This window comes from Rattus norvegicus, chromosome 20 (genome assembly GCF_036323735.1).
Source record: "Rattus norvegicus strain BN/NHsdMcwi chromosome 20, GRCr8, whole genome shotgun sequence".
In the NCBI taxonomy this organism is placed as follows: domain Eukaryota; kingdom Metazoa; phylum Chordata; class Mammalia; order Rodentia; family Muridae; genus Rattus; species Rattus norvegicus.
In genome coordinates this window covers 6,040,134-6,062,307 of record NC_086038.1, presented here as the reverse complement: position 1 = coordinate 6,062,307, position 22,174 = coordinate 6,040,134, and the positions used below count along the sequence as shown (strand labels likewise).

Below are 22,174 nucleotides of genomic sequence, written 5' to 3'. Positions count from 1 at the left end.
GCTCTCCCTTTTGTGTGCCCATGGGGATAGCCCAGGTCTGGGACTCCAAACTGCCCCACACCAGATCCTGGTGACCTCACCGGTACACTCTGTCATTTCCACAGTAGTAGTCCTCTGCCCCTCAGATCCCATTAATAGCCTGGCCTGGATCAGCTCCCTCCTGCTGTGACACCTTCCCAAGCCACCTTCGGGGCACCTGGCCTCTCTGCCCCCAGCTCTCAAACAGTTCCTACGTTGAGTATTCACAGCCATTTTGCCTTCTCTTCCACAGCTGCTGCAGTGCTGAGTCTGTTAGAGTCTGAAGAAACAACTGAGACATAATGCATCCCTCCACAGAGCCATCTCGCCCTTCAGCTCCCCAAGGTTCCCTCCCCAAGCTCGGCATCAGCTGGCTCCCATGGCTTCCCTTCTGCTGTGTCCATGACGCCTCAGGATTCCCAACAGCCATAAAGAACTGGTGTCCCTTCTTTACATGGACACCGCCGAAGCTTCAAGAAGGCACAGGACTCTGCAGATCCCAGTCAAAAGAGACTGAGCAAGGGTTCAAACGCAAGCCTCTGCTCCTGGCCTGGCCCTCTTATGCCTTTCTTCCTCTGATGTCACCACCAGAGTGACTGTCTCTTCTGTTCTTTCAAACTATCTTTACCCACAGCACCGTCTGGGGACATGACAGTCTCCTGAGAAGACAGCAGCGCAGCCATCCTGAGGGAACCCAGGGACTGTTGTTCCTTGCTGTCTGTCTCAGAGAGGCACAGCCCCGTTAGGATTTACCAATGGCCTCCCAACCACCTGACACATTTCCTAGAGGCCGTTCTCTAGCTCCGTGTCACTGGCCACTGTGCTAGTGGGCCTCGCACACTCATCCTCCTGTGCGTCTCTGACCTGGAGTCCCTAGCCACCTGGGATAAAGGGTGCAGTTATCGTTCAGGGTGGCTTCACTCTGCAGTCCAGGCTGATGTGGAGCTTGTGACTCTTGTCCTGACTCCCCGCACCTAGCTTTTAAGGCTGCCACCTCTTCAGCATAACGGCACCATTGAAGAGACATTCAGCTTTTGGGGACTGCCTTCCCATCGCTTTCTCCTGTGCTAACGGCTGGAGAGCGAACAGCCCCCTGGGCTGTGACTAACAGGTCCTGACAGCACCACCTTCCGCCCACCCTGAGCTCATCACTGCAGAGGCCATTCAGTTCCTGGGATCTTCAGGGTCTCTCTTCGTCATCAGAGCCACCTTCCTGGCATGATGGGCAGAGTCACACAGACGTTCTCCTAGAACGCACAACACTCAACCAAGATTTAGCACCGTCCCTTAGTCCTGGCCTTCCCAAGTGCCCATTTCTACTGGTTACGTAATACTCTCTCAGTCAGGCTGGAAACCGCCCTCAGCACCCAGCCCTTGCTCATCCATGCCTGGCCGCACCTCCGCTGTCCTACCCTCAGACTTGTCCCACTCCTTCCTCCTCCCCTAACTTCCTCCTGCCCCTCTGGGATAGGCTCTAGTTACCAGCAGAGACTCATGAAGGTTCCTGGCTGCAAGCTATTCCTGCCTCCGCCGGCCTGTCCCAAGCCCTGACTCCCAAATTCTACCCTTTTGAGCGTGTGGCTCCTAGGCTGTCACCCCACTCCTCGAGTTTCAACAATACCGCTCTGTCTCTGGAATAAAGACTGACATTTGAGATCCAACACTCTGTGACAAGTTCTCTTTGTTCCAGTCAAACTGGAGTCTGGCCCTGATCCAGGCTACTCTCCACCTCCTCCCTCCACCCTCTGTCGTGTGCCACACCCCTGCCTGGAACCTCTGGTCATCTCCCTCCCCAGTGCTGGCCTTTCAGGTTGAAGTCTCTGTTTCAGGGCTTGGCTCAGACACTCTCTTCACAGACCTATCTCTGATCTCTTACGTGAACGTAATTTGTCTCACTTTTGAATATCAAATTGCTTTTTAAAAACCATTTTCGTGTGATCTTAACATATTCTGCCCTCTTTCACCTTTCGACTACTTTCTGTAATTATCATACATGTCCATATACATATATATATATATATCTGTCAAAACATTTGGACAACACAGAGATGCTACTCACAAAGCTTGTTTAATCAGAAGGAGAGCGAGCTGTTCTAACCCTGCAGCAGCAAGAGGAGTGGGGAGGCAGCCAGAGGCCTGGCTTCGTCAGGAGCCTAAGTCAGAGGCTGGGGAGAAGATGCTGGCCCATGAGACTCAACTGCCAAGCTTCTGTCCACAAAGTCACAAAGGCGTGCAAGCTTCTGCCATGAAAAGCCAGCCCGGACCTTCAGGCTGAGGGAAGGGACTGAGGACAGCACTATTTTCTCTTTCTGAAATCTGAGTAAGGGGGCCCTGCTCAGCACTGGAGAGGGCTTACCAAGGTGACAGGATCGGAGGGAGAACTGCAGACAGAGAACAGGCCCCTGCCCTCCAAGAAGATCAGTCTTCTTACTCAGGTGCATGCATGGCTCTCGGGAACAACACCTCGACTCCCTCTGGAACCACACTACGTGGCATTCACATACGCCTCAGAGCAGCCACTGCCGCTCGTGCTAAGTCACCTCTTCACAGACCCAGAGTGCCAAGGACAGTGCTGTGACTACTAGGCCTACTGGCTACTTTCCTTTGTGCTATCCAACCTGGAAAGCAGCCACTGCAATCCCGAGTGGTCACACGTCCGGACTGCACGGACAGAAATGGCTCAGACCCACTGGCCCTGACTTGGAAACAATTTGAAGCACAGAGGGTCCCCCTTCCTTGTTACAACTATCAGTGCCCAGTGGGCCTGGTGACTTTTGGGAGATGCATTTTCTGCCTCGTGGATCTGCTAATGTGTCCTCCCGTGGCTGGGTGTTTCCATCCTGTAAGTGCGATCAACATTTCTGGTGGGAATTCTCCTGTGTCGTGGTGGGCTCAGTGCTCCTGCTCTCCAAGACTGTTAAGTTTTAGGAAAGTAGGGATCCTTTGTGGTTCAAACACAGACACAGGGCCACTTCTGTCTGTACTTCCCGAAGTATCTGACTCTGAGACTGGCCCCCAGAGGCATCAGCTCTGCTTTTTACACAAGATTTGTAGTCACTGAATGCCAGGCTGTCCCACAGTTCCTGACCCCACCCCCACATGCGGCCTGTGTCTATGGCTTGACTTCCCCGCTTCTCTTCTCCTCCTTCAGATACAGTGTGACAGCTGCAAGGAGGCTGGGGCCACAGCGAAGCCTGAGTGTGTTTGCCCGCATGTTATCTCCACTCCTCCTCTCTGCTACTCCCCTCCCAGCCTCTCTTCTCAGGGTCACTGTGCCACGTCACGAGGCCACCATGCTATATCACAGTGTCACATCTGGGATACGCTTAAACTCCGGAGCTTAAAAGGCCCTCTGGCCTCCAAATGATGGGACTACAATGTGCATGCGTCTCCTCACCAGACACCATTCATCTTAATGTAAAAAACAAAAATTGACAAAAAAAGCAAACAAAGCAAAACAAACAAACAAAAAAAACCAAAAAACAAAAACCCACAAAATCATAGGCACCTCAGAAACTAAATAAGCAGGACTGCACATCTTGAGAAGCGAAGGCATTTCCCAATTTTGTTTTTTCTAGCGTGTGTGTGTGTGTGTCTGTGAGACTGGATCTCTTACTGAGCCTAGGGTTTTATCAATAGGCTAGGACAGCTGCGGTCCTCCTGTTCCTACCTCCCTGGTACAGGGGTTAGAAATTCCTGTTGTCAGCCAGGTAGTCGTGGCGTATACCTTTAGCTCCAGCACTTGGGAAGCAGAGGCAGGCGGATCTCTGAGTTCAAGGCCAGCCTGGTCTACAGAGGGAGTTCCAGGACAGCCCGGGTTACTCAGAGAAATCCTGTCTCAGAAAAAAAAAAAAAAAAAAAAAAAAAGGAAAGAAAGAAAGTCACGCTTCTATGTTTGGTATCTTTGTGTGGGCTCTGGTGATCAGACTCAGGTCCTCAGGCTTGCAAGGCGTGTGCTGACAGAGCTTGGCCCCCTGCCATTGATTTTTTAAATTATCTATATCTATATCTATATATATCTGTGTGCATGTCTCCCGTGTGTGTGCAGGTGCCCAAAAGGGCCAGAGGAGGGTGCTACATTCCTGAATTGGGTAAGAAGGCTGCAAGCCAACTGAGGTGGATGTCAGGAGGCGAACCTGTGCCCTCTGCTGAGCAGTGTGGCGTCTTAACTGTGAGCAGTCTCTACAGCCCACTCTAGTGCTGCTAACATCACAGTGACAGTGCACTGTGGGGCGGGCGCAGCCTGGAAGGTGAGAGAGTGTGTGTGTGATATGTGTGGTGTGTGTGTGTGTGGTGTGTCGGGGTCTGAGTGTGTGGTGTGTGTGTATGTGTGGTGTGTGAGTGTGTGGGGTGTGTGTATGTATGTATGTGTGTGTGGTGTGTGTGTGTGTGGTATGTGTGTGAGTGTGGTGTATGTGTGGGGTGTGTGGGATTGTGGTATGTGTGTGAGTGTGTATGTGTGTGTGTGAGGGAGTGTGTATGTGTGTGTGTGTGTGAGGGAGTGTGTATGTGTGGAGTGTGTGGGATTGTAGTATGTGTGTGTGTGGTGTGTGAGTGTGGTGTATGTGTGTGTGTGTAAGAGTGTGTGTGAGTGTGGTGTATGTGTGGGGTGTGTGTGTGTGAGAGTGTATGTGTGTGTGGTGTGAGTGTGTGGAGGGTATGTGTGTGTGGTGTGTGTGGTATATATGTGGAGGGTATATGTGTGTGTGGTGTGTGGAGGGTGTGTGTATGTGTGTGTGTGGTGTGTGTGAGTGTGTGGAGGGTATGTGTGTGTGGGGTGTGTGTGGGATTGTGGTATGTGTGTGTATGTGTGAGTGTATGTGTGTGAGTGAGTGTGTATGTGTGTACAGCAGGCCTGCAGCATAATTTACAGCAGAGCCCCCTGGAGACACATCCATCCATCCGCCAGCTGGCAATGAGAGCTGAGAGATGGGTCTTTAGCAGGGACTGAGGAAGAAGCGGCTGACACGTGAGAGCCAGATGGAACTGGCCCCCTGGTCTTCAGACAAATGCTGTATAAAAGCAGATTCCCAGCGTGGCTTGTCACATGCCATTCTATGCTGTGTTAAATGAAGCACGACTACCTCACAGCCACGACTGCATGAACACAGCAATGGGGTGGGGGTGGGGAGCATGCTCACACAACTCAGAACGAAGACAGGCAAAGCCTTAGCGCACTCTACTCTTGTACTGTTTGCTCCCCCTTTAGTGAGTATATCCCAGTATAATTAACAGGCCATTCAAAAGCACCCCACACTACAGACTAAGGTAGACCCAAACTCTGTCTCATTAATGCTGACATAAACATAACTTTTGGAAAATGGATCAGTTAGTTCTTAAAAGCTGCAAACAGAGATGATATTACTGGGAAAGAAAAAAGGATTTATCCAGTAGCACTGTAGGCCACTGACTGCCTCACTTCTGGGCTGGTAGTTTCTGCTCCCTGACAGGACATGCAGGGCTTCTGAGAAACCAGTGAGTTCATTTTCATAGTTCATGCCTCATTGCCTTCTCTGAAAGTTCCAGTGAGCCAGGCCGAAAGGCTAGCCTGGGCTAGCTTGCAGGCAGTAGGCCATGACAAAGGGCTAGCCCGTAGGCTGGGCGCACATACACTATGGTTCAAACAGTGCCACAGCACTCGGTCCCAACAGCCAAACAGGACAGAGCAGCAAGGAGCAGAGGGGCAAGTGTGAGATTGTAAGTCCTCGTTCAAAGCTCTCAGGAGCTGGGAGAATTCCTGAGTTTGGGACAGAAAAGCTTCACCAAGGACATTTGGCAGCCAGAAGATAGCCCCTCTGTCAACCTTCTGCTTTCCTTGAACTGCTGAGCAGGCTCTGTATGGCCATTCTACATGAAGCCCCTAAAACAATCGCCCTCTTTCTTCAAGAAGCACCATCTTCAAAAGCACGGGCCTATTTCACCAAAGTTAATTTCCATGAGCTTTTTGGAAAGGGGCTCGCACCGTAGGCTCACCTGGCCTTCAACTCTGGAACTTATAGTAATCCCCCTGCCTCAGTCCCCAGAGCACTGGGATTACAGGTGTGAACAGCTATGCACGGCTCCTGTGGTTTCAGACTCTAGAGCAGGCACCAGAGCCCTGGCCTGTTCCTGATGAAGATCCACCCACAGGACGGGCAGGTTTATCAGGCCAAGACACCAGAGCTTCCTGAAACGTGGGAGTCGGGACCGACCCACACACAGACCCACCCTGGCTCCGAGAATAACCAGCGAGACGCAGGAACTGGATGCTTAAGACACCTGGGACGACGCAATGAGGGAAAGGTGTCCAAGAGGGCCGCACATCCTAAGTACAGAACTTCAATCCAGTACTCAAGAGAGGCAGAGGCAGGTGGATGTCTGTGTGCTCGAGGCCAGCCTGGTCAGCATACAAGTTTCAGGGCATCCTGGGAAGTAATTATATCAATAAATTGGAAACAACTGAGGAAGACGCTTGACACCAACCTCTAGTCTATGCAACCAGACCAACACGTGCATGTACACCCCACATTCATTCATACACACATGCACACACATGCGTGTGTACACACACACACACACACACACACACACACACACACACACACACACCACGGTTATGACATTATGAGCTTATTCATCAAAAAAGAAAGGACAAATTGAACTTCTCCAAAATTAAGATCTCAAAGCCACTATAAAGATGGCCGTAAACTGAGAGAGAAGCACACTGAATACAGAAGTTGTCAGAGGGCTGTGGTGGCACAGGCCTGTCAACTCTATTTATGGCCAGCTAATGGAACTAACAGGAGACACGAGGCATGCACGGAGGAGGACCTCATATCTACAGAGAGCTGGGAGAGGCAGGCTCTGCAGACAGCACCCTCCAGCCTGCTTGGTCCCCCTGCTCACTCCCCTCTGAGGGCCAGAGCACACACCCAGAAGCACAAGCAGGCTGCAGTGCCAAAGCACTATGGACACAGGTCATGAGCTTAACCAGGAACACCCTGCTCTGGTCAGGACTCAGAGCCCATCATGACAACCTAATCTGCTGGCTAGCACAACAGGCTCCAGCCAGTCTCCACAGGGTGTTGCCATCCTGTGTCCTGCTCGCACAGCTGCCAGCTGGGTGCCCTAAACTGCCCCGCTGCACTGTGGGAGGGTTGCATCTCCATCCATTTAAGGGCGTGGTGTCCAGGTATTGAATGAGAGCGAGCACAAGGCCCTCACCGTCCCAGCCTCAGGAGCCCACAGCTGCGGCACCTCCTTTCCTGCGGTGGGAGGCAGGCGGGCAGGCAGGCAGGCAGGCAGGCAGGCAGGCAGGCAGGCAGGCGGGCGGGCAGGCAGGCAGGTAGGCAGGCGGGCATACCTTCAGTCCTCCCGTCTGTGGTCCCCAGCTTCTTGGTCTCTGCTGTGAGCAGCAGCTCATATGGGTGCTCCTCCTCTTCCTGGGGGGCACTGCCCTGCATTCTGGGTCTCAAAGCCAGGCCCTACGAGACAGAAACACCCAGAACATGAGGCCAGCACGGAAACAGGTGCTACGCCACAGAGCTGATTCCTGCTGATTCCTGGCAATGGCGGGGCACAGCAGGGATGCGGGGGTCGGGCGTCCCGTGAATTCTAAAGTGCTTGTCTAGTTCTTCACCCGCGCTGGCATCTCCCAGAGGTTGACATACTGGAAGCCTGATGTCCAGCGCATCAAGGATGGGACACAGACCGTGAAAGAGGGGGCATGGTGGGTGGGTGGTCCTTAGGAGGCCACGCCTAACAGACCCACTCCCGGTGGAGTTTAGCTTATGTGACACTACAGGACAGCTTCAGTTGTTATCGTGTGAGCCTGGCACCCCCAAGCCCGACTGCCCAACACACTGCCCTCTGCCACACACTCCCCAAGCTGGGATGGAGCAGACCCCCTCACCAGAAGCTAAGTGGGCAGACAGAGCTGCTTCATTTGGGCTCTGTGGCATTCCAAACCGTGAGCCATATAAACCTCTTTACTTTATAAAGTGCCCGGATTTGGATGCTTTGTGAAAGCAACAGGAAAACCTAAAACAATTTCTGTATATGAAATCTCCACAATCTGACTAAACCATTCTTTTTTTTTTGCCCCATTTTTATCCTTCAAAATGAGATAAAATCTAAGCCTCTCTTCCTTCCCGTCTTCCTATGTTTTCTGTGGAGACTGCTTTCCTAGCAGTTGTTACTTAAGCTGCACCCTAACTTACCCTTTCTCCATGCTTCTTCTCTGACATGCACATACCCAGTATCCAACTCAAAAGGAAAGCAAGATACTCCTGACGTTCAACCCTTCACAGGTACCGGACAAACTGGCCTGTCCTCATCCTCTTCCTCCCCCTCTGTAGTCCTGGATAGCCTGGAACTTGCTATGTAGACCAGGCTGGTTTCAAACTTATAGGGATCCCTCTGCTTCTGCCTCCAAAGGGCTAGGATTAAAGGCCTCTGCCACCACAGCCAGCTTCTATCTTCTTCATGGACTCCAGGAGCCGTGGGAATGAACTGACCCTAAAGCTAGCTTCCTACCATGTTATAAGGTGACTTCAGATCACTTCCCACAGTCTTGAGAGTCAGCTACTGGCAGAGTGGGTTTCCGTGGGCGGCAGCAGCTCCATCTACTGAGACAGGCCTGATCCAAGCAGACAAGCGCCCCAGCTGCAGGGCTTCAGTTAGGAGCGCGTCAGGGGCTGGCTGTGGCATTGGAGCCGAGATGGTAAAAGCACAATGCTGGAGACACAGGGAAGGCTATGGAGACTCCTGCTCTGGTAATTCCACTCACCTGCCCTGAGCCCAGTATGATTGAAAGGCAAATTAAGAAAAATTACATTCCAGCAATCCAGGCAGAGCACAAAACTTCCAGAGCTCAAGTGATGGGTACAGCCTGGGAGTGAAGGGGATGGGGCTGGGACTCTCTAACAGCAGCAGGTCCTACAGGGTGAAGGGGACAGGGCTGAGACTCTCCTCTAACAGCAGCAGGTCCTATAGGCAGAGGTCCTTTACACACACAGACAAGTCTCACTGCACACTGGGAAAGCAACAGGATGGCAATTGACCAGAGTCCTCCTCTGTGGGGACAGTTCCCCGTGAGCACCTCTCCTGAAGAGAGGACGGCACTCCTAGTCTTATCTGAAGGAAGAGCTGATGCTTGTTTACTAACAGGGCTGCTACTCTGAGGGCCTCTCACTCTAAGTCTGTAGAGTGCAGCAGGCACCCCTCTGTGCAAGCCCCCTGGGAGCTAAGGCTCCTTTATCCTGGGGTCCTGGGCATCTTTATTCCAGCTTTGGTTTCTTAGGAACACAGTTAAGGGAACAAGGAGGGGCCATTAAGTCTGCCCTACAGTCAACTCCATACCCCACGTGCTATTGTCACCGCAGGCAGGCGGCGCCCACAGGAGCTTGTGCCCTGCAGGCTTACACCGTAGGATCCCTCAGGCAGAGCTCTGGAGTCTGATTCCCTGTGTGTTTGCCTCAGCAAGAGTTCTCGCCGGCCCAGGCGAGCTTCCCTGAGTGGGAACTCACCTGGATGGCGGACCTACAACACAGGGCCCGACAGAAGACTCAGTGGCAGGACAAGTGTGAGCAGAGGCATCACCCACAACAGTGGGGACGCCAGTCACAGCTCGAGTACCTGGTTCTGGCCCATCCATCTGTCAACCCAGCACGCCAGGGACCTGTCCATGGTTACAGCAGTTCACAGCAGAGCTATGGCCACTAAGCACACGTCCTCAGATTCTAATCCAGACTGGCCTCAGTCTTCCTACATCCAAGGTGGACGGCCTCCCCTCTTCAGCTGCAAACTGAGAGCCCTACCTGGACCCGGACCGTAAACATGGATGTTCCTGTCCGAACCTTGCTCTGGCCTGACCAAGCTATGGATTAAACCTCCAGAGACAACACCGATCTCTTCTTCCTGCCATCACTCCCACGGAAGCAGCCCTGTGTCACACAGTGACGACGGCAGTAACTGAACGGACTCTGCTTCTTCTACATTACTACGTCTTCCTTCTTCCCTCTTCCTCTAGGGCCGGCAGTGACTCAAAGCTGAGGAAGTGCGCTGTCTGCTCTGTGGGGAGCAGCCCCGCTCGGTCACATGTGAGTAGCCATCACCCAACTGTAGCTTTGGAGGATCCAGCTGGGGTGCGGGTGGCTGAGAAGCCCCACAACAGAGGAGACCACAGCTGCTGTGTGCGTGCATGCGTGCGTGCGTGCGTGCTTGCATGCGTGCGTGCGTGTGTGTGTGTGTGTGAAACACGTGCATGCGGTGCCTGGCATCACGATGGGGTCATTGCTTGAGTAGGCTCTCCCATCATCAAATGCTGGGTCACATGATTGACATTAAATGCTGGGTCATGTGACTGACGAATAGGCAGCTCTCAAGCTTGGCCTGGTCATAAAGTCTTCCTCCCTCAGTACCAGCGAGGTTCTGGGTTTAATCTTCCCAGTACCACAAACAAGGTAAAATGGCCTAAAGTTTACTGACATCAGTGTCTCAGAACAGAGTTTAGTTTTAAAGCTTTGAGAGAGCTGGAAACAAGGGTGGTGGGGTCAGGGGTCTTGATGCTTCTGCAGACAAGCAGAGAGAAGGCCCCGGCACCCACAGCAGCTGGCTCATAACCTCAGTAACCCCAGTTCTAGGTGATGCGATGCCCACTTTGGCCTCTCCGGAAACCAGGCATGGCTGTGATGTACAGAAGGACAGATATGGAGGGAAGAACTCCCACATACGTAACACACAGCAGTAAAAGTCCTGTGTGGCTCGTCAGAGAACAAGGCTCAGGCCACATCTCCTCTCATTCAAGCACCCGTTCTAACAGCAGATAGCGAGACCAGGGCTCTTGCTCTCATGTCAGCTGATCTGGAACTCCATGCTATTAGGATGCATTTCCAAAAGATGAATCTCACACACAGAAAGACATCCCACCAGGTGAGATGGCCTCTACTCTTGACAACCTGTGTTTAGTCCCCGGAACCACATGATGGGCAGCAAGAACTCTATCCTCGGGCTGGAGAGATGGCTCAGCGGTTAAGAGCACTGACTGCTCTCCCAGAGGTCCTGAGTTCAATTCCCAGCAACCACATGGTGGCTCACAGCCATCTGTAATGGGATCCGATGCCCTTTTCTGGTGTGTCTGAAGACAGCGACAGTGTACTCACATACATAAAATAAATAAATCTTTAAAAAAAAAATGCCTCCTTTTAAAAAAAAAGAACTCTGTCCTCTGACCCCCCACATACTGTAACATAATGAAATATTTTTTTAAAGGTAGGCTGTTCAAATAACCGCCTCCTTCCCTCCCACCGCCATCATAGGCCTCCCATATTTTTTATTTAATTTTATACACTTGATTACTTAGTAAACTTGCAAACAACATAAATGTATCACACAGCAAAATTAACCAGGCTGAAGTCTCTATCTTTTCCAGTTGTCATTTGTGACCTGGTTTGGATAGTCTCAACCACCAAAACTCAACAACATGGTACTGTTCACAGTGACAAGGACAGGCACTTGACACTTTGTGTCAAAAGACAACAGGGCGTTTTAGTGAAAGTCTGACAGTGGGAAGACAGCAGACCTTACTTCCCCTGCGGCAGGGCAGGCGCACACAGGCTTGTATGCTACAGCCACACCACAAGTCTTTCAGGGTGGAAGGCCTTGCTCCAGATTGCAGACACACGTGCATCCCAGACTTACTAAGCACAGGAGAGCAATGAGAAAGTAAGGAGGTCAAGGCAGGGGATATGGCTAAGGGATAAGAGTGCTTGCTCTTCGAGCACCGGGACCGAGTTAGAATCCCCAGCACACACATTAAAAGCCAGGCATGGCTGTGTGTGCCTGTTCCCCAGCATTGGATTAGGGGCTGAGGGTAGAGACAGGAAGATCCCGAGTGCTCACCACTCAACTGGCATAGCCAAAACGGTAAGCTTCAGTTTACCCAGAGACCCTCTTACACCAAGGCTGAGCGCCTCGAAGGAAGGAAGGCAGCCACGGTTCCGCTCTGGCCTGAGCATGCGGGGCACATGCACCTACACTGCACAGTGTGTGTATCTAAATACTCGCACACATGTAGTGCTGCTCTTCCCCTGAAAGAAAACAGCCTGGGGTGGTTCAGGGATGGAGGGCTAGGCTCTGGGTTTAAGCCTAGGACTCCAGAGATAGGTCGGCAGTTAAGGTCACTGGCTGCTCTTCCAGACTTAAATCCTAGCACCTATATGGTTGCTCACAACTCTCTGTAACTCTAGTTCCAGGGGATCTGATGCCCTCATATATCTGACCTCCACAGGAACCAGGCACACATGTGAGATATATATGTGTGTGTGTGTGTGTGTGTGTGTGTGTGTGTGTGTGTGTGTGTATATATATATATATATATATATATATTTATATATTTATATAATCTTATACAAGAAAAGAAAGCAGAGGGGGAGAAAACGAAGCCTCCTTTATGCAGACACTCATCTACCATCTAACACGCTGTGTCAGTCATGGGCTAACCCCCAGTCCCTCTACCTCAGAAGCTGCCAAGGGAAGATACTTCTTATCTACGCGCTCTTCCTCCTCTTCATCAGGCGGCGGCTTTGCTGGAGGTGGCGGGCGTTCCCTCTATGGAAGAAAAATAAATAGATTCTACCATCTCTCTTTTGGGTTCACCCTCATTATAGTCCTTGGAAATAAAGAGTTATGAAAGAATTCCCCTAGGACACTGAAGTTGAGGTCCGGTGTCTGAGCAGGTGGAGAACCCCACCCATGGCCATGGCTTCTGACTTCTGCAGCTAAGATCACAAACACCTCCTTCCTCGGCCCCGCTGTGAAGAGGGCAGGGGAAGCTCAGAGCTGAGTCGCTGGCACAAGACTAAGACACAGAAAACTGGAAGCAAAAACGCAGCGGCTCCACTTTCAAACTCCACTGAAGAGAAGAAACTTGAGAGTAAAAGGGCCAGCCCAATAGCTCTTCTAAAGCCAAGCATCCAGTGAAGCAAGGGGAAAAGCAGCCAGAGATGGAAACGTGCCCTTCCTCAGACCCCGGCCTTATCTGCACGCACCAGTAAAAGCCCGAATCCCTCTACCTCCTGCAGCCAGTCAGGGCTGAGCCAGGAGCATCTCAAGCCCCGGAGTCTGAAGTCACCCTCGCTCAAGACACAACATCTCATTTGTTTTTTAAATCAGTGATAGGGTCTCACTGTGTAGCCCAGGCTGTCCTGGAACTTGCTATGTAGGCCAGGATGCCCTTACACTCACAGGGATCCCCCTGCCCCTGCCTCTGAGTGCTGGGATTAAAGGCGTGTGCCGCATGCCCTGCATATCTCGGTTTTAATCACCCCCTTCAATAATGAGAAGCACATGGTTATAGGGAACCCTGTTTGGCCCATTTAGACAGGAGCATGGCCACTAGTCTCCTTAGGGCTGGGACAGGCCAGCTTGTTCTTAAAGGACCATCGGTTCACTTCACACTCAGAGAGTGTGGCTAGATTTTAAAACAAACAAACAAAAAACTTCCTTCACAAATTCAGGCTTCCTGTAACGGGGCTGTAATTGCCATTCTACCCCAACTCGTGGAAGGGGTACAAGTGGACCAAGAGTGGCCAACTTCAGGAACACACGTGACTCTTTTTTTTTTTTTTTTTTTAGTTCTTTTTTTTTTTTTTTCGGAGCTGGGGACCGAACCCAGGGCCTTGCGCTTCCTAGGTAAGCGCTTTACCACTGAGCTAAATCCCCAACCCAACACACGTGACTCTTGATGGCACGGTGGAAGGCTGGGAGGCCATTACGGCCCAGCATTTCCCTCTGTTCTCTACAGGGCTGGACAGAGCTGGTCCCGGGCGCCACCCCAGGCTGGCGGGTCAGTTCAGTGTTGCTGGAGCAGCTGAGGTGCGGGAGGCAGAACGGTAAAGGCTCCCACTCTGCACGTTGCAGAGGCAGCTGTGTTGGGTTTGGCACCCAAGACTGTCCTGTTCCAACAGCGTCTCTGCTCCGTAGCTCCCCCATGACCCCGTCCTCCCTGGAGTCTCCAGAGGCAGCTCTAGGGCAGCTTATGCTCACACCAGGGCTGTTTGCATTGCACTCCCATGGGGAGGGCCTCAGTTTCTCCACCCTTCCTGGTTCTACTACAAGTGCTGGAACGGACCTAGTCAATGCACCCTGTACAAAGGGACAAGCACAGATCCGCTGTGAAGCCAGCCTGGGGACACGAGTGTGGCAGAAAGTAAAATAAAACAGCAGAAATGGCCCACCTCAGAAGCCTTCCGGACGGTGCAGACCACTGGAGACAGGGAAGGAAACCAAAGTCCCCATGGGTCTCTCCCTCTGAGGCAGATCTGCCACCATCGCCGTGCCATCCACCTACATGGAAGTCTTGGCCATGGTGAGCCAGAGGTCTGAAAACAAGAATGGCTACAGCACACGCATGCAAAGTGCTCACTCGGGATGCTCTTGTTTCTGCTTAAGTACAACCACTACAGAGCCCTGTGGCTTCTAGCAAAGGCACTAGCGCCCCCTACTGGGCGACACCTGCAAGCTCCACTCAAAGCAAACCTTCCCCCACAACTTACAGCGTGGGTGCCAATAGGAAGACCTAACTGTCCACAGAAACACCGTTCTCAGCACGTGCGTGTGTTCACAGTTCTCGCTAACACCTATTCTGCTGGGCTGCCATAGACCGCAGGGCTCATCGAAACCCACACCCAAACGTGTGACTGCATCAGGATATAGTAAGGGTAAGGAGATCACCAGAGACACCAGCGGCCAACAGGAAAAACAAAGGAACACCAACACCTATGCCCCCAAATCTGTACCAAGGTGGCTGGCACTAGGATCCCGTCAGCTGCAGCCGGGTCAGACCTTCACCAGGGTCTGAAAACTCTGTCAAGGGGAAATAAAGAGGGCACAGGGCTGTAAATGTGGAGCACCCTCTAGGGCAGAAGGGGGAGTCAGGAGGGAGTCCTGAGGCGCATGAACAAGACCAGAAGTAAAAGCAGGTACTGGACAACACAGCAGGAGGCAGGACCAAGGGGCACACCAAGGAGAAACACGGCGTTGCTCTCAGAAGCCGAGACAGGGCTCATCGAGAACCAACAGTTGGCGTGTCTAGTAAATGCGCAGTCTGATTAAACCTTGTTATGCCCTCTCCCCTGGACAGGACCGCACCGCCCACCCACGTGGCTGGTGAGGCGAGTGGGACCGGGACATCACTGGATACATCTGTAGAAAACGGAGCACGCACAGCAAGACCAAGGCTTGAGCAGCACTGAGGCTGAGTGAGAGCACAAGACATGGATTTGCTCCAGGGCATGGAGGATGGAGAGCCGCAAACTGGCTACACTGAACTTGCAAACGGCAAACTTCTACCTCAGTGTGAGCTACAGTTTTACCTTCCTGGGCAGGAGAGACTAGACAGAGCGCCCCACAACAGCAGGCGGGCTCAGGGGTCCGGCAGCACACTTTCTCTGGCTAGCACCCCCCTCCCCAGCACCCTACAGGCTCAGGCCGGGGCCACATACAGGCCTCACTCCAGCAGCCCGTGCTCCGGTGGCCTCGGCCTCCTTGTTCACGGAGTCTCTGTCCGACGATCGCCCACTGGCCGTGCTGTCCAAGGAATGGCAGGACACAGCGTTGTAGAGCGCCTCGTAGGGACCCTCCTCCTCAGCGAGGATGTCAGAATCAAGAGTCGGCTCAGTCACTGCCTTCTCCACACTCCCTGGAGGAGAGGACAGAGGGCGAATGATTGGTATGATGGTATGAGAGGGCAGAGTCCGTCCCCGACTTCTCTGTGATAGGAGCTCGCCCAGCACTGGTCCATCGGGAAAACTGTGACTTTGCTAAGGGACCGGAACTGATTTTCTCTAAGTCAAAACAGGGAGATGAGGCTCAGCAGTGACAGAACTCTACTCTTTATGCACACATCCAAGGGTCTAGCTCCCACCAAAAAAGGAAAGGACAGTAGTTATATGAGGGGCTCCTCCCGTGCCCTTGGTAAACTCCCTGGCATCTCAGTGCCTGCAAACATCACCTTAGCCTGAAAACGCAGCTGAATGCGTAACTGAAACTTTAAACTGGTACGTTTGTTTGTTTGCGGTTTACTTCTAAGGTAGGGTCTCACTATGTAGCCCTGGATGACCTGGGACTCTCACTCTGTAGACCAGGCTAGCCCTAGCCTTGAACTCACAGAGATCTGCCTGCCTCTGCTTCCTAAGTGCTGGGATCACAGGTGTGTGTCATGTCCAGCCTCCACTTTTTGGGTCCTTCCTTCCTTCCTTCCTTCCTTCCTTCCTTCCTTCCTTCCTTCCAAGATTTATTTATTTTACGTATATAAGTACACTGTAGCTGTCCTCAGACACACCAGAAGAGGGCATCAGATACCATTGCAGATGGTTGTGAGCCACCATGTGGTTGCTGGGAATTGAACTCAGGACCTCTGGGAGAGCAGTCAGTGCTCTAACCACTGAGCCATCTCTCCAGCCCCCTACCTTTTGTTTTGAGACGGGGTTTTAAATGCTTTAATCTAAACCCTGAAGCCTTTCTAAGATAAGGTGCTCCGTGATTAAATGGCTGTCTGCTCAGTGCTGGGATCCAACCGTGACTGCAGAGTCACTGTCAGAGATGGCATCTCTGAGTGGTGTAACAGTCACAAACGTCAGGGTGAGCGAATGCCTTCAAAGTGAATGACCCAGGCCAAGGAAACCGTGTGTGTGGGTGTGAGGCTGGGGTGTGAGGCTGGGGTGTGACTCGGGTGTGAGGCTGGGGTGTGAGGCTGGGTGTGACTCGGGTGTGAGGCTGGGGTGTGACTGGGGTGTGAGACTGGGGTGTGAGGCTGGGGTGAGAGGCTGAGGTGTGAGGCTGGGGTGTGAGGCTGGGGTGTGACTGGGGTGTGACTGGGGTGTGAGGCTGGGGTGTGAGGCTGGGGTGAGAGGCTGGGGTGAGAGGCTGGGGTGTGAGGCTGGGGTGTGACTGGGGTGAGAGGCTGGGGTGTGACTGGGGTGAGAGGCTGAGGTGTGAGGCTGGGTGTGACTGGGGTGTGACTCGGGTGTGAGACTGGGGTGTGAGGCTGGGGTGTGACTGGGGTGAGAGGCTGGGGTATGAGGCTAGGGTATGAGGCTGGGGTGTGACTGGGGTGAGAGGCTGGGGTGTGATTGGGGTGTGACTGGGGTGTGAGGCTGGGGTGTGACTGGGGTGTGAGGCTGGGGTGTGACTGGGGTATGAGGCTGGGGTGTGACTGGGGTGTGACTGGGGTATGAGGCTGGGGTGTGAGGCTGGGGTGTGAGGCTGGGGTGTGAGGCTGGGGTGTGAGGCTGGGGTGTGAGGCTGGGGTGTGACTGGGGTGAGAGGCTGGGGTGTGACTGGGGTGAGAGGCTGGGGTGTGACTGGGGTGAGAGGCTGGGGTGTGACTGGGGTGAGAGGCTGGGGTGTGACTGGGGTGTGAGGCTGGGGTGTGAGGCTGGGGTGTGACTGGGGTGAGAGGCTGGGGTGTGAGGCTGGGGTGTGACTGGGGTGTGAGGCTGGGGTGTGAGGCTGGGGTGAGAGGCTGGGGTGTGACTGGGGTGTGAGGCTGGGGTGTGAGGCTGGGGTATGAGGCTGGGGTGTGACTGGGGTGAGAGGCTGGGGTGTGACTGGGGTGTGACTGGGGTGAGAGGCTGGGGTGTGACTGGGGTGAGAGGCTGGGGTGTGACTGGGGTATGGCTGGGGTGTGTGGCTGGGGTGAGAGGCTGGGGTGTGACTGGGGTGTGAGGCTGGGGTGAGAGGCTGGGGTGTGACTGGGGTGAGAGGCTGGGGTGTGACTGGGGTGTGAGGCTGGGGTGTGGCTGGGGTGAGAGGCTGGGGTGTGACTGGGGTGAGAGGCTGGGGTGTGACTGGGGTGAGAGGCTGGGGTGTGACTGGGGTGAGAGGCTGGGGTGTGACTGGGGTGAGAGGCTGGGGTGTGACTGGGGTGTGAGGCTGGGGTGTGAGGCTGGGGTTATTAGACTGGGGGTAGGAGGAGCTTGAGAACGCTGTGCAGACAGGCCAGAGCCCGAGGCCATCCCCCTTTCGTGTTGCTTTACTGTCCATTACCATCTACGTTAGGGACACTGTCACCACTGTCTTTAGGATTTACTTTATCTCCGTCATTATCATACACTGGCTTCTCAGCAAACCGGAAAGGACTCGGCCAATGATGACCACCTACCACCCAGACCACTCTACCCGGGCGACATATCACCACTACTGCCACCTGCACGACGACTGACCAGCAGACCTCATTAGGCACTTGCTTCGGACCAGCTGCTCCCACACCAGCTTGTGTTGGAAAGGAAGCGACACTGACCACACCTTGAGATGATCCTGCCAACTACAGATGTACAAAACAGAGCCAGCGTGGGGGTGGAGACGTGCTCAGAGGTTACAAGCACTCTCTGTCCTTGTAAAAGGCCAGCGCTTGTTCCTGGCACCTACACGACAGCTCACAACCATCTGCAGAACCCGACACCCTCTCCTGACCTCCGCGGGCTCCTGCCTACAGGCAGTGCACACACACACACACACACACACACACACACACACACACACACACACACACACATATGCACACAGAGACACAGACACACACACACATACACACACAGTTTTGTTTAAAAAAAAAAAAAAAAAAAGACAGGGTCTTACTATGTGGCCCTGTCTGGCCTGGAACTAGCTATGCAGACCAGGTCTTGAACTCCCAGAGCTGTCTGTCTGTCTTTCAAGTGCCTGGTTGAATTAAGAAGTGTAAAGGGAACAGAAGGACAGACCACACCCACAGCAGAGCTGCCTGTGCCCACGGACGTCTTAGCTTGGAGACAACAGAGCATCCTGACGACCCTGCAGTTACCATTTCAGTGAAGAGCTTCCCACTTTGCCCAAGAACGAACAGTTCCTCTCGGGCCTCACAGAACCTCACCCAGAGACTTTGGGGCTATGGCGTCTGTGCAGGAGAGGAGAGGTAGCTGGGCTGTGGAGGTCTTGTCTACATCTTTCACACTTCTTCTTCCGGTCATGTGGTCTGTGAGGATAAGTGGTAAAGACAGAAGCTGCACTAAGCATGGTGCACTGTAGGTTAGCCATGGCTGGCCCAGGGGCAGTGTGGTGATGCACACGTACCTTCAATCAGCGCAGCTATCTGCTGGCTCTTCTGAGAAGGCAGGTCTCGGACAGTGTCAAGGGCAGTCAGGCCACGGTTGTCCTTGATGTTGACGTCGATTCCTAGAAAGGGAGACAGATGGACAGACAGGGGAGTGAGCGTGTCTGGGCCAGCCTCAGAAGCCAAGTCCAAGGACAGCCCTAGCTTTGAGGCAGCACAGCGAGCATTCTTCACTCACGGCCGGCTGTCAACAGTCGGGTGTCCCGGGACCGACCGAGTCCCACAACCCTAACCGCACACGTGCGTGCGCGGGTCTCAGACACCACCTGGCCCGTGGGATCAGCGCTGCCAGCCTCACCTGCAGCCAGCAGGATTTGCACCACATCGGTCTTGCCGAACAAAGCAGCTTCATGCAAAGCACTGCCCATCTCCGTCTGGAAGGCAAACGAGAGCGCGAGGCGAGTCACGTGACAGACGGGACGTGGGTGAGGAGGGATGGCAGTTAAGCTACACAGAGCCCCCTGGGGGCCCTTCACCCTTCCGAGGTCCACACGGCAAGGCCACTGTGTGCTATCTCGGGCCAGGGAGCTTGTGAACTCCCACTGTTTATGGGGAGGCTGACCAGACCAGTAAGACTTGTGCACGCTCCGCCTGCCGGGTGAGGGCATCGGAGCACCTCATGGTCCAAGTGGAGAGTCAGCACCAAGCCTAAGGAAGGAAGATGACTGAAGCACTGAAGCCCTCCATCAGAGAGGATGGCTGGGTCACACAGCAGTTGAGGCTTTGGCAGTGTAAAAAGGTGGCCCTGGAGTGTGTACGGGAAGGTAATGAGCCTTTCTGCTTTTTTTGAGACGGCCCAGGAGCGCATCTTTTCAGGGGTTAATGACCATCTCAGACCCTGAAGAGAAACGTGCAGAATCACTAGACTCACTCCAGAGCTCATCTGCTTCTAAAATGTCAGGGCAGGACAAGGGACACACGGAAGCACGTGAATGTGATGTGGAAACACAAGCAGCCCAGCAGCACTGTCCTCGTGCCTCTCCCAAGGACATCGTCCCTTACGCCACAAGAGACGTCCGGCTTGCTACCTGGTAGTTGCTGTCCATGCCGGCGTCCAGCAGCACCTGCACCACGGCCTTGTGGCCGTTCCTTGCTGCCAAGTGCAGGGGGGTGTGCTTCCTAGTGCTGCAGCTCAGGAGATTGGGGTGCGCACTCAGCAGCAGCTTCACCACCTCCAGCCGCCCGTACAGCGCCGCCAGGTCCAGCGGGGTTTCAAATTTGTTGTTGCGCATGGTGGGGTCCGTGAGCTCCTCCAGCAGGGCCTTCACTACCTCCGTGTGGCCGTACTGTGCCGCGCAGTGCAGGGCTGTCTCGTTGTCGTTGTTCTGAGGGTCAACAAGAGCGTCTTATCAGAAAGGTGTGGGGTGGGGGACTGACCCTGCCCTGCCTGGGTAATCACCCGTAAAACCGCTGAAATTTCAATGAGGAAAACAGCAGCAATACTTGGGGACTCATACAGCCAAACTCCGGGTGCCGCCCCCAAAGCTCAGCCTGGCTGCTCCTGCTGGCTTCGTCCGGCCACAGACCCTGCATGAGGGGAGCATCCTGAACACTTGCAGTCTGAAGCCCCGGCATGCATGGACACCGTATCACTGATATTGCTTCACTGTAAATTTCAACTGGCTTTACGAGCATTTCTTTGTTGAGCCTGTGGTCCTGATTCTGGTTGGTCACCAGCCATACCCTTCCACACAAGCTTTATAAGGAGAGATCATCATCCCGGTAGCTTCTTGCATGCAAATCAGTCAGCCGGTAAGGAGAGCGACAGAGCAGAACACCGCAAACCACTCTAAAGGTAGCAGCCAGCAGCCATTCCCCAGGAAGAAGGCACAGGCTCAGGCCTGAGGGCAATGGGACCCTCTCCTGTCCCAGGCTTACCGCGGAGGGGCGCATGGGCCAGTGCACACAGCTTCTACCACTTAAGAGAACGGGCACAGGGGGAAGGCCTTCTCACGTAAGAAAGGGACAGTCCTGGGATGGTTGGTGGGAGAGGTGCAAAATATTCCAGTGCGACACTGCCCTCCATTCGACTCATAGGCTGAGGGCCCCTGATGCCAACGTAGTCTCCAGGACACAGAGTCTGGGGTAGAGTCAGAGAACTCTGTGCTTTTTCAACTGTCGGACACAGTGTGCGAGCCATCTCGACTATGTTCTCTGCTGAGACTGACGGCACGTGACTGAGGCAGACAGCGCTCTACAGAGCGCCTCAGTCCACCCAGGCAGTGCCCACTGCTTTGGGGGGAGACACGGCTTGAGAGCACCCGTCCTGAGCCAATACTGTGCACCTTCCTGGAGCCCCGAGTTAAAGATTAACTATGTCTACAGTTGGTTTAACCCTGTTAGTGGCATTAAAAGGAGCAGACGAGGAGTTACCCACGCGTGCGTCAATCCCATCTGCTTTTGACTACATTTTGTTGTTTTCTTTTTTTTTTTTTTTTTTTTTTTTTTTTTTTTGGTTTGTTTCCCAGCTAAACGAAAATGGGCGAGAAAGATTCAGAGCTGCTGAGACCAAGGCCCCAAGCGGCCAGTGACGGCTAAGAAATGTTTAAAACCCAAACAAGAACAGGAGGAGTTGCAGCGGTGGTGGTGGTGGGGCACACATGCAGAGATAAAAGGCACACAAACACACAGAACACGGATGAAGGAACCAGAGTGCCAGTACGGCCAGCCAGAGCAGCCACAGGACACAGCCCTCAGTGGCCTCTGGCAACACGCCGGCCCAGAGAGGGAACCCGGAGGTCTGGAGGAAGGACAAACTCTGCACAGAAAGCAAACTGTTGGGCTGGTGTGCCCAGTGGTCATTTCCACCTCCTACCGAGCTAGGGCCTAGGGCCCCTGAGCAAACTCAGGGCTGTCACCTCACTTCCTTGAGACAAAAACAGCTCTATCGGAAGAGCTGGTGGGAGCTTTCTTTAGAGCGCACCCCGAAGATGGTTAAGAGGAGTCTCTGAGTTTTCTATCTCAACTTGTGCATGACAAATAGGGCCAAGAAAGGTCATTCGCTAAAACTTGTCAACTATGAAACAA

The 22,174-nt window shown here is 53.5% G+C and overlaps 1 protein-coding gene across 11 annotated transcripts in view; it reads right to left on the bottom strand.

Annotated features, from left to right (window-relative positions):
- Anks1a (ankyrin repeat and sterile alpha motif domain containing 1A) overlaps window positions 1-22,174 on the bottom strand; it is a 153,455-nt gene that overhangs the window by 56,568 nt on the left and 74,713 nt on the right. For 8 of the 11 annotated variants that reach the window (XR_010060683.1, XM_006256193.5, XM_039098686.2 and 5 more), the window contains 7 exons: window positions 20,176-20,472; window positions 19,446-19,521; window positions 19,108-19,209; window positions 18,908-19,009; window positions 15,501-15,697; window positions 12,514-12,606; window positions 7,361-7,481 (listed from right to left, as the gene is read on the bottom strand). Coding sequence is in view for 10 of the 11 variants with exons in the window: in XM_006256193.5 (XP_006256255.1) it covers window positions 7,361-7,481; window positions 12,514-12,606; window positions 15,501-15,697; window positions 18,908-19,009; window positions 19,108-19,209; window positions 19,446-19,521; window positions 20,176-20,472 (988 nt within the window). In the remaining variant the exon portion in view is untranslated. Of the gene's footprint in view, window positions 1-7,360; window positions 7,482-12,513; window positions 12,607-14,234; window positions 15,437-15,500; window positions 15,698-18,907; window positions 19,010-19,107; window positions 19,210-19,445; window positions 19,522-20,175; window positions 20,473-22,174 lie in introns of those variants that run through there. The other 3 variants (NM_001107613.3, XM_063279125.1, XM_063279126.1) reach the window with 3 other exon arrangements.